General features: G+C 45.9%; 1 protein-coding gene across 1 annotated transcript in view; it reads right to left on the bottom strand.

The window, feature by feature from the left end:
• Positions 1 to 199: 199 nt before the first annotated feature.
• notch2 (notch receptor 2) overlaps positions 200 to 12,412 on the bottom strand; it is a 27,288-nt gene continuing 15,075 nt past the window's right edge. Inside the window, 13 exon segments of the mRNA XM_024004261.2 lie at positions 200 to 2,487; positions 2,489 to 3,765; positions 3,930 to 4,027; positions 5,353 to 5,500; positions 5,626 to 5,945; positions 6,064 to 6,217; positions 6,320 to 6,401; positions 9,120 to 9,324; positions 9,545 to 9,687; positions 9,807 to 10,160; positions 10,805 to 11,349; positions 11,817 to 11,929; positions 12,035 to 12,286. Of these exon segments, the coding sequence (XP_023860029.2) occupies positions 2,370 to 2,487; positions 2,489 to 3,765; positions 3,930 to 4,027; positions 5,353 to 5,500; positions 5,626 to 5,945; positions 6,064 to 6,217; positions 6,320 to 6,401; positions 9,120 to 9,324; positions 9,545 to 9,687; positions 9,807 to 10,160; positions 10,805 to 11,349; positions 11,817 to 11,929; positions 12,035 to 12,286 (3,809 nt within the window). The 3' untranslated portion in view covers positions 200 to 2,369.

Genomic DNA, 12,412 nt, shown 5'->3' with positions numbered 1-12,412 from the left:
AACTGTGTAAGTCACTTTGGATAAAATTGTCTGCCAAGCAGCATAATATCAATGCTTTGCTTTGATTGCTTTATCACTGAATTTGTTCAGTGTAATACAGAGCACAATTTGTTGTAATTAAACCGTTGTATTTGTTTTCATTTCTTTAAAAAATTCCTTTGAATAACCATGAATGAATGACACATGCACAATAGGCAGATGGATCTGAAAAGTCGGACTTTATTTATGTATATAATATGCACTTGATCATTTGTTTGGTTTATTTCAATTAGATAGGTTTTGTTCTTTATAAACAGGTACCTTCTACATTATACAAACATGAGGGGAAACTACTTCATTCATATAACATGTATATGGTTAACAGAAAAATAAAGAACAATAAACATACAAAAATAGTTTATATACAGCATGTAAAAAATAGCCTTGAATAATGAGGCATTTACGTGTAAATACCATTCTCCATGAGCTCTGCTGATTTGATCACGTGGATTGATGGTCCAATGAGCCAAAAGGCCTGGACCCAGAGATAGCACATTGGAAGTCATTTGTAGTGGAGGATATTAAGTGCCAGAGATGGGGAACGGGAAATGACTTTGGTTTGTGGTTTGCTCATAGAGGCACTTTTCACAAAACAATATACCTTATCATAACAGACTTATAATGATTGACTGCAAATCACCTTGTCAGGTGTGAGTGTGTGTATTTGGATCTTGCTCTGTCAAAATACATGAATCTAGAATACATTGTGGCAATAATCTACTTCGATTAGACAATACGTCCAAATGCAACATTTCCAATCAACACTTTAAACTGTGAACAATGTTGTGGATCTACAATGAATTGCAATGAGTTTTTGGCTAACAAGTAAATTTGGTCTTGGAGACATTGATGTTCCATTTAACGGTGCAAAATAGAAACAATCAATGATTGTCTGTAGTCACAGAGTGGTCACATAAGGCTGTGCTCATATGAGAAACATTACGAAAACAAAAATACTCATTACAAAACAAATATCTTAAACATATTCAGACTTGGCTTATGAATCACAAAACAATTAAAGAAGGTGCACCAATACACTGATTGTAATTAAGCAAAAAGGTGATTAAATGATTTTGGGGGAAAAAAGCAACTGCCATATCAAACAAAAAAAGTACAACTTCAGAACCAGTCAAACTGTTGAGAGAAGTGATAATATACAACAATATTCATGTAAAATAGAATAGTAATAACAGCTTTAAAAGTAACAGGTATCATAGTCAAACCTTGTTCTTTAACAGTGGTGACTTACTAAGGTGGTTGGCTTGGTGGTGTCAAGCATATTCATCGTATTGTACACACTATAGTGAAACCCCTATGGTGAAAGACCATCTATAGAGAGACATAGTGCAACATCCAATTATGCCTTTCTCTTTCATCTGGTATTTCATCAGTCACCATATATTATTTTGTATCCATAAACGTACCATAAATGTTAAACTCTTCAGTAACACAGATTCTCCTGACACAGAAACATCACAGCCACAACTTACTAACATCCCTCCCAGGGTGTGGGAGAGTACAGAGGCTACACTGTAACAGAAGCAAGAATGAAAAAGAATACAGTGACTTATATGACAACTATTTACACCACAGTTTAGCTTAGAACCAAACATTGAAGAGATGTATCTATGTTTTTAGCTTGTGTGTATCTTTCTAACCACACGACGACAGCCCCTCAAAATAGCCTCACCACATCCTACTAAGAAACATTCCAGAATACAAATCCTACGTTTTTACTTAAAGAACACAACTTAACATAAGTGAACGGACCCATCATATCAAAGTAGAGTTCATTTTCAAAGAAACATTAGTATGTCATTGGCAGGTCTACATAAAACAAAGTGAATGAAAACGATAAAATATTAAATGAGCAAATATGTCCTTCAAAAATGTCAAAAATAAGGCTCTGCCAAAAGAAACGGCCCAAAAGGGATGACAAAAAGAAGCCGATTAAGCCAAATGAAGAATATCCAATGTCGATTCTGTCTGGGTGCCTTCTTGAACAGTCCATTTTCCTTACATGACATGATAACTGTTTGGCTCTGGTTCCTTATTTGATTTCTGATGATCAGTCAATTTCAAACTGTCCAAGGTACTCAAACAGTTTTTGGTTTTAGTTAGCAATGCTTAAACCAGACTATACACTCTATCTTTAAGTGCAAAATGGAAGAAAAGCATGTAACAATGAAGTGTAAAAGTGATTACTGTAACCAGAGAGACGATAAGACAAAAACAAATTATGAAAGAAGTGACGGATAAGAGTTTAAGTGTTGTAGTTTAACTACAAAGATCAACAACATTTTTAAGAGTTGGGCGCTTTAAGAGAGTCCTCATTTATACAAACACCTGCATGTTGCCATGCTGATGCTGCTGGGGGTTCTGTTGTGTCTGCTGGGACTGCGGCTGCTCTGGAATATGTGTGTGGCGGGGAGGCGGCAGTGCATGGGGGTTCCCCAGGGGGGTGGGGCTGGTGGTGACGTCAGACCAGTCTGAGTTGGAGTGGGGGGAGGAGGAGGACCAGGGGTCAGGGGACTCAGGGGAGGGGGTGAGGTAAGGGTGCTCACTGGGCGGGTGAGCCGGATACCCTGGGGTGGTGCTCTCCGAGCCAGCCGTAGCGTAGCTGTGCTGAGAAGGAGGGGTTGGGTACTTATCCACGGGGCTCTGCATAGCCTGATAGGGAGGGAGCTGTTGGCGTGACTGGCCATCCTGCACCATGCCGTGGCCGTGGGCCAGGCCATGGGAGTGAGGGTGAGGGAGGCTGTGAGACAGGCTGTGCTGGAGGCTCATGTTGGGCATCTGGTACAACATGCCCTGGGTGCAGTGCAGGTGAGTAGGGCCCTGCTGAGATTGGGGCTGGCCCTGGGGCTGGCCCTGGTTTTGGCCCTGGGACTGCACCTGCCCAGGCTGGGGCTGCTTCAGCAGGGCCTGCCCGCCCCCCGGCGCCATCATTTGGAAGGTAACAATGGGAGGCAGCTGCTCACGGCTCATGGTGACATTCATAGGGGTGAGCAGGCCTTGGCCGTGGTGCTGGGACATGCTAGGGTGGCCACTGCCCATCTGCTGGGGGAGGAGGTTGAACATGTGGCCACCGTAGCCATGCTTCAGGCCCACCCAGCTCTGCTGCTGGCTCAGCATGTGGCTGACTGGGGGCAGCAGGGGCCTGGAGGAGGGGCTGCCCAGGAGAGGAGAGTTGGTCGTTTTGGAGGCCCCGGCAGCATCTCCTATGTATGAGTGTGGAGACTCCAGGGAGTCGACAGGGGACATGGTGACTGAGCTCTCCGACAGCCCTCCTGCAGCTTTAGTGCCGTTGCCACTGGCTCCTCCCACTGCAGGCCCTTCTCCTCCCGTTGGCTTCTTTCTCCGCTTGGCCTTCATGTCTTTCAGCTCTTTTGCTGTAGCCCCACCCACCCCTCCAACCTTTGCCCCACCGCGCCTGCTCTTCTTGCCCTGGGGTCCGGGGCGCATGCCCATGTAGCCAGCGCCATTGCCGCCACAGACCAAGGAAGAGTGTCCCCCGCCCATGTGGTTGGGGCCATTGTGAGGGCTGTGGACCAGGTTGTACTGGTCAAGCAGACGTACGATGTCATGGTGCATGCGCTCCTGTGCGGTGTCGCGGGGCAGCCGGTCCAGGTGGTCTGTGATGTCCCTATTAGAGTAGTGGTCCAGCAGAACCTGGGCCGCCTCAAAACTACCCTCTCTGGCTGCCAGGAACAATGGGGTCTCCTCCTGGATGAACACAACAGGCAAAACAACCCATGAAGACATGTAAATGTGCAAAGCTAATAAAAAATGATACTAAAGTGATAGAATATGGGACAAAGCTTGACATAAAAGCTACGTTTGAGGTAGGAAAACTCGTGCAAAACAGGACGGGGATGTGAAATACAAACCTTGTTGTCCTGCATGTCTCTGTTGGCTCCATTCTTCAGCAGCACTAGGGTGGCCTCCACATTGTTCACAGCAGCTGCCCAGTGCAGGGCAGACTTACCTGAGAGAGAAATAGAGAGAGAGAGAGAGAGAGAGAGAGAGAGAGAGAGAGAGAGAGAGAGAGAGAAAGAATACTGGTCATTGAGACAAATATGCAAAATTGCTCTGTTATGGTTCTCGAGCAATAGCATGATGGAAATGCAAATGACAAAACCGCAACGCAAACTAAAGACCCAGCTCTAATCGTACTATAATGGTAATTGGACTCCATTCCCATTCGTTTCCCTATTTCTTGCTCTGTATGGCACCACTCAGTGAGAAAATGGCTAAAACAATATTTCCTATGTATAGTATTACTGAACAGTTAGTCTCAGTTTAGGACAAGTCTCTCATCCCAATGTGATTAACTGTATAAAATAATGTAAAAACATACAGGGGTCTTTCCAACCTTTTCTAGCATGAGAGCAACATTTTTTTTAAGCTTTCAATTTGGCACATTCTTCTCTTCTCCCCTACAACTCTTCCCCAGGTCCTTAGTATACAATAGAAAGTAGTGCACTATGTTTTCTGCCAATATACCTGGTAAAATAATGGGCCCCTAGGGGACCCTATCAAATCTGGTATTTTTCCCCAAATGCAGTTTCATATTTCCCCAAATTATGTTCTCAGTTTTATTTTTCCTGGTTTCAGATTTAGTTCGTTTTTCACTCAAAATTACAATTGTTCATTGAGAAACAATGAAATTGGATGTTCTGAGTCCATGTCAATGCTTAAATCACACCGGAAGACACGTTTTTGGGGTCTGAAAGAAAACTAACACATTTAAATATTTTGATTCATTTCCCCTTTAATTGCACATCTAACGAGTGAGGAATGTTCCATCTAATGTGCCGGTCTAGCGATGGTTCTGTACTGCCGATGCTAATTTCATTGCAAAGTTAGCAAATAACAATAGATACAAAATATATACTTAAGCCTGGTAAGCCTACTTTGCAGCTAACTTTTAATTGAGGATTTGGGGAAAGTATTTTGGTCAACCCACAAGATAGTTGTCACATCAACTGGCTACACACGGAGTGATAGACAAAAGCACACAGACAGACAGACTGGGGCAATATTGCTGGAAATTAATTGGCAGATATTGTGTTAGATTTGGCTATTTAAGCCAATAGTGGCTAACCAGGGGTGGGATAATGTCAGTGTTGCATTGATTAGATAGTAGCTGGGACCCTGCGGTGTCTGATACTTGTGTGATTTGTTGATGATAGTTTGAGATTTTTTTCCCGAGCTACTCATATGTGGGCTGCGAGCTACTGGTAGCTCACGATCAACCTGTTAGAGACCCTTGATATACAATATACATGTAAAAACAATGCCAGGGCTCACCGTGGTTGTCGACAGCATTGATGTCCGCGTGGCAGTGGACCAGTTCCTCCACCATGCCCTCCACAGCCAGCCTGGCAGCCAGGATCAGAGGTGTGGTGCCATCGTTCATCCTGGCATCCAACTCGGTGGCCCGGTTACGGATCAGGATCTGAGAACGGAACAGAGTGTTAACTCAATAAGCTCAATATGATTTTTCAACCTTTGCCCATGTGAGCACAGTACCAGCACTAGTTAATCTACTGCTCTAATAAGAGTGTCTTTTAAGCCTCTTACCTGGAACACTCCCTGGGCATCGGCTGCCACAGCAGCGTGGAGAGGTGTGCGACCCATGTTGTCGTGAGCATTGGCATCTGCCCCAGCATCCAGCAGCCTTTTGGCAGCATCGGCCCGGGCGTAGCGAGCAGCCAGGTGGAGTGCCGTCTCACCGGTGCGATCTGTCTGGGCTATGAGTGTTGCACCCTGGGTGATGAGGTCTGAGATGACGTTGGGTCCCGGCTCATCTCCCCCACTCTCCTCTTCCTCCTCTGCCTGCAGGCCGCAATCAGACGCCCCTCCGTTTCGTAGAGAAGCCAGCATCAGGGGGGTAAAGCCATCTGGAAGAGAATTTTCCAATTTGGTTCAGAGTAAAAAATTATACAGTTACACCAAGGGCAATCAGTCAGGTATCCTTATACTTGATTGACAACAATCCTAATCAACCTTAAACTCTACCTGGTCCTTTGACATTGACATCAAGGCAGTCTGCTTCCAGATCAGCCTGTGGTGGAGTGAGAGAGATGTCAGCAGCCTTGTGGTGTTGTAAAGTCCACTCCCGTCGGTCCACTCCTCCATCCACACCCAGTGGCAGCAGGGGCTTGTCCTCAGTCTGGGGGAGAGGAGATGTTGAGATACTAACTGAATACATCATGCTGGTATGCAACTGGTGAGCCTTCTGACCCAAAATGTCTCTCTCCTTTCTCATTCTCACCCTTGGTTTCTTGGGCGGAGCCTCCTCTTCCATCCATCTCTGGCCTCCGTCCATCATCCCTCCATCCTGGGTCTTGAAGTTCCTGCAGGGAGGAGAGGAAGAAGAGGACAGGGTGTGGATCAGGAGAATGAGGCTCTACATTATGGTACATTGGTCAAACATTTTTCTCAGTTCAGTACCAGTTTGAACATACGGTACTGTATGGAGGTACACTATTTGTCTTCATTCCCAGTATAGTGCCGAAATGTAATATAAACAAAAAAAGCACAACATGTGAAGTTGCTGGTCTCATGTTTCATGAGCTGAAATAAAAGTTATGGACATCGAACATGATTGCATTTTATTGATGGCAATTTGAATGCACAGAGAAACCATGACGAGATCCTGAGGACCATTGTTGTGCCATTCATCCACCGCCATCACCTCATGTTTCAGCATGATAATGCACAGATCTATGTCGCAAGGATCTGAACACAATTCCTGTAAGCTGAAAATGTCCCAGTTCTTCCATGGCCTGCGTACTCACCAGAGATGTCACCCAATGTGCATGTTTGGGATGCTCTGGATTGACGTGTACGACAGCATTTCAGTTCCCGCCAATATCCAGCAACTTAGCACAGCCATTGAAGAGAAGTAAGTCAACATTCCACGTGCCACAATCATCAGCCTGATCAACTCTATGTGAAGGAGATGTGTCGCACTGCATGAGGCAAATGGTGGTCACACCAGATACTTACTGGTTTTCTGATCCACACCCCCACTTTTTTTAAAGGGTATCTGTGACCAACAGATGCATATTTTGTTTATTTTTTTAATTTATTTTACCTTTATTTAACTAGGCAAGTCAGTTCAGAACAAATTCTTATTTTCAATGACGGCCTAGGAACAGTGGGTTAACTGCCTTGTTCAGGGGCAAAACGACAGATTTGTACCTTGTCAGCTCGGAGATTTGAACTTGCAACCTGCTAGTCCAACGCTCTATCCACTAGGCTACCCTGCCGGCGACTATCTGTATTCAGAGTCATGTGAAATCAATAGATTAGGGCCTATTGAATTTATTTCAATTGACTGATTTCCTTATATGAACTGTAACTCAGTAAAATCTTTGAAATTGTCGTATGTTGCGTTTATATTTAGTTCAGTATATACAGTGCATTCGGAAAGTAGTCAGACCCCTTGACTTTTTCCACATTTTGTTACATTACAGCCTTATTCTAAAATGGATTAAAAATATATATATTATCCTCATCAATCTACACACAATACCCCATAATGACAAAGCGAAAACAATTATTTTGAATTTTTTGCAAAACCAAAACAGGAATACCTTATTTACATAAGTATTCGGACCCTTTGYTATGAGACTTGAAATTGAAATTTATTGGAGTCCACCATGAATCCATCATGATTAGACATGATTAGAAAGGCACCCACCTGTCTATATAAGGTCCCACAGTTGACAATGCATGTCAAATCAAAAACCAAGCCATGAGGTCGAAGGTATTGTCCGTAGATCTCCGAGACAGGATTGTGTCGAGGGACAGATCTGGGGAAGGGTACCAAAACATGTCTGCAGCATTGAAGGTCCCCAAGAACACAGTGGCCTCCATCATTCTTAAATGGAAGAAGTTTGGAACCACCAAGAACCTTCCTAGAGCTGGCTGCCCGATCAAACTGAGCAATTGGGGGAGAAGGGCCTTGGTCAGGGAGGTGACCAAGAACCCGATGGTCACTCTGACAGAGCTCCAGGGTTCCTCTGTGGAGATGGGAGAACCTTCCAGAAGGACAACCATCTCTGCAGCACACCACCAAACAGGCCTTTATGGTAGAGTGGCCAGACGGAAGCCACTCCTCAGTAAAAGGCACATGACAGTCCGCTTGGAGTTTTGCCAAAAGGCACCTAAGGGACTCTCAGACCATGAGAAACAAGATTCTCTGGTCTAATGAAACCAAGATTTAACTATTTGAACTTAAAGCGTCACGTCTGGTTGAAACCTGGCATCATGCTATGGAGATGTTTTTCAGCGGCAGGGACTGGGAGACTTGTCAGGATCAAGGGAAAGACGAACGGCGTAAAGTACAGAGAGATCCTTGATGAAAACCTGCTCCTGAGCACTCAGGACCTCAGACTGGGGCAAAGGTTCACCATCCAACAGGCCTTTTGTTAGGCCGTCAATGTAAATAAGAATTTGTTCTTAACTGACTTGCCTAGTTAAATAATGGTTCAATAATTTTTTTTAACAACCCTAAGCACACAACCAAAACAACACAGGAGTGGCTTCAGGACAAGTCTCTGAATGTCCTTGAGTGGTCCAACCAGAGCCCGGACTTGAACCCGATCGAACATCTCTGGAAAGACCTGAAAATAGCTGTGCAGCGACGCTCCCCATCCAACCTGACAGAGCTTGAGAGGATCTGCAGAGAAGAATGGGAGATATTCCCCAAATACAAGTATGCCAAGCTTACCCAAGAAGACTTGAGGCTGTAATCGCTGCCAAAGGTGCTTCAATGAAGTGAAGGGTCTGAATACTTAAGTAAATGTGATTTCATTTTTCTTTTTAAATATACAAATATGCTCAAATGTATGGGGTATTGTGTGTAGATTGATGAGGAAAAAACAAATTTAATACATTTTAAAATAAAGCTGTAAAGTAACAGAATGTGGAAAAATTCAAGGGGTCTGAATACTTTTCGAATGCACTGTATATATAGACCATACGCAGGCCCTGGTCAAAAGTAGTGCACTGTACAGGGAATAGGGTGCCATTTCGGACACAACCTCTGTCTTTTCTACACTCACTTCATGCCGAAGTCGTCCTGGCCCAGGGGCTCTCTCCTCTTGTCGTCTTTCTTGGCCAGGAAGCCATCGGGGAGCCAGAGGATGCCGTGTTTGCGTTTCCTCTTGGCGGCCAGCACACCCAGCACCAGGATGAGCAGGATGATGACAGCTGCTCCCACAGCCAGGTACAGCATGAAGGGGGGCTTCTGGGGGTCCATATGGTCACCTGGAGGAGCAGACATGGAGCTCTTAACTAGGTGACGCTATCCGAAATGGGCTCTGCATTCAGAGCATGAGTAACGGAGCAAAGTGTCCATTTTTACCAAAGAACATGATAAGTAAGTTTAATCAGGTCTGTACTCAAAGATTATGAAGTGTGTGCTGATGTAACATTACCATTAGGGTGGTTTAGAGGTGTCACAATGGGAAAAAGTAGAGGGACTTACTGTCGACAGAGACCACAGGGTAGGGCAGCGCAGACTTCAGGTACTCTGCAGCTATGAAAGATGCAGCCAGCTCTGTGCTGGAGAAACAGTCCATGGAGCTCTCAGCACACTCTCGGTTATCGATCTCCAGGTAAACCTTAGACCTGCAACAAACACACACAACTTCGGTGAGGCTTACTTCACAACATGGAGGACTATACACACTTAATCTTATCTAGCAGTGAAAGAGAGAGAGACAGTCAGGATAAAGACATCTCCTTACCCGATAACCTCCTTGTCCAGCTCCCGTTTGCCTCTACGTTTCATTGTAGCAGACTGTCCTTCAATGGCGTTGTCGTGCTCCAGGCCATAGTAAGGATACACCATGAGTTTCTGCTGGGCGTCCATCTTGACACGGAGGTTGGTGTGCAGCAGGGTTCCCAGGGAGCGCAGGAAGCCTCTCACGTCTCCCAGCAGCTCCTCAGGCTGCAGTAACACTACGATCACCAGCGTGCCGTCAACCACCTTAGCAGGGGTGTCCTCAGAGCAGTCCAGGCCGTCCCAGCCACATGCCTCTGTGTTACAGCTCTTGTCACAGATCTTGTTGGCATAGTGGTCCGCACAGTAGTCATCATACCTGTAGATAGGAAAGGGGAGAGGGAGGGGTTAGGGAATTTAGAAGACACTAGGAGTTCCTATGGGTTAAAAAGCATTTAAATCAGAATTTATTGCATACATTTTCTTGTAATAATCTTAATAATCTCTTAATAAGACATATACACTCAGTGGCCAGTTTATTAGGTTCACAATAATGGCTCGCTCCTACAGACAGTGAGTCATTTGGCCGTGGCTTGTTATATAAAGCAGACAGGCATCAAGGCATTTAGTTACTGTTCGATTGAACGTTAGAATGGGCAAAACGGGTGATCAACAACACTGGACAATTGAGGAGTGGAAAAACACTGCCTGGTCCGATGAATCCCAGTTCTTGTTGCGTCATGCTGATGGCTGATGAGTCAGGATTTGGCGTAAGCAGCATGAGTCCATGGCCCCATCCCACCTGGTGTCAACAGTACAGGCTGGTGGCGGTGGTGTAATGGTTTGGGGAATGTTTTCCTGACACACGTTAAGGTCCCTTGATACCAATTGAGCAACATTTCCATGCCCTGAAGAATTCAAGCTGTTCTGGTGGCAAAGGGGGGTTTGACCCGGTACTAGATGGGTGTACCTAATAAACATGTGTATTGATGTGTTTATGTTGTTAACAACTCTTGTACATACTTGCAGTAGGACTTTGTGCTCTCTTGACACTCAAAGCTGTCGAAGAGGCAGCCAGAGTTGTCACACTCGTGGTCACAGCGGCCGTTGCGGAACAGCTCCCAGCAGGGCACGGAGGCGGTGCAGTTGACCCATGGCCGGCGCCAATGTAGAGAACAGTCCCCTCCGTCCCACTGGCACTCATGGTTGTTRCACTGCGGGTCACACACCTTATCCCCGGACCGCTGCTCACACTCTACATAAGGGCAGGAGGGGGTGCGGGGGGACTGGTCGAAGATGACATTCTCACAGTGCCTGCCTGAGAAGTGGGCTGGGCAGCGACAGCTGTACTGGTATGGGTTGTGTGGGTCCTTCATACAGGTGCCTCCATTCAAACAGGGCCGGTTCTGGCAGCTGTGGACGGTCTCGCAGCGCGACCCACTGAAGCCTGGCTGGCAACGGCAGTGCAGATGACCACCCTGAGAATCCTGGCAGTGCCCACCGTTCTGACAACGCAGCTGGGCACAGTTGTAGCCCTCTACCTCTCCACAGTTGAAGCCAGTGAAACTCTGAGTAAAGAGATGAGACAGAGAAGGCGTCAGACATGTGAACTGACTGGCTGGACAGACACCTGTGGACTGGGTTTTACATTCATAACATACATTCCTGCAGTTGACTAGTCAGAAAACCTGTGAGAATGTTTGGTCTCTTCCTAGAACACTGCTGTTTCTCAGTCATACCTGAACTATGTTGTCTCACCCTCTGAAGCAAAGGTAAGAATAAGGAGGAGAATGGTTAGTAGTTAGGAAAACAAGCCAGTAGTGAAAGAATAGACACTCAGCCACTCACTCCATAGCTACATTTGAGGTAAATACAATGTTATACAGCACAATGCAATATCAATGGGGCTGCCAATCCATTCAAAATAAAGAGATAAAGATCAGCAAGCTGGTACATGGAATAATTAGAAACACAGCAGTCTGGCAATTGGAAAACCAACATTGTAAAAGGGTAGAGTAACATTATAATGACTTACTGGTTGACAGGTGCATGAGTATCCATGCACTGAGCTCATGTTCATGGAACAGGTGCCACTGTTATGGCACGGCTTAGACTGGCACAGATCCACCATGGACTCACAGAGGCGTCCTAAAAAAGAGACAGATGTCATGTTACACAGCATGAGTGTGGGGTAAGCTAGATAACAGTTGTTGATGTGTCGTATAACATATACAGAGGGGTGTAGTTCTCTACCTGTGTAGCCTAGGCGACAGCGGCACTGGTAGTCGTTGACCAGCTGCACACAGTCCAGGCTGCCAGGAGAGTGACAGGGTCCAGAGAGACACTCATTGACGTCCCCCTCACAGTGCTCCCCAGCGAAGCCAGGGGGGCAGGAGCAGGTGTAGCGGCCCACCCCATCCATACACTGGCCCCCGTTCAGACAGCGAGGCCCCCAGGAGCCAGGCTTGGGAGCACAGTCGTCCATGTTCACCTCACACTGAACACCTAGAGGGGGAGAGGAGAGAGAGGAAAGAGAGGAAAGAGAGAGGGGAAAGAGAGAGGCAAGAGAGAGGGGAAAGAGAGAGGAAAGAGAGAGGAAGAGGGGAAAGAGAGAGGGGAAAGAGAGAGGGG

Source organism: Salvelinus sp. IW2-2015, linkage group LG16, assembly GCF_002910315.2.
Source record: "Salvelinus sp. IW2-2015 linkage group LG16, ASM291031v2, whole genome shotgun sequence".
Classification (NCBI taxonomy): domain Eukaryota; kingdom Metazoa; phylum Chordata; class Actinopteri; order Salmoniformes; family Salmonidae; genus Salvelinus; species Salvelinus sp. IW2-2015.
Note: the sequence above shows the minus strand (reverse complement) of the source record. Positions and strands in the feature narration are given on the sequence as shown.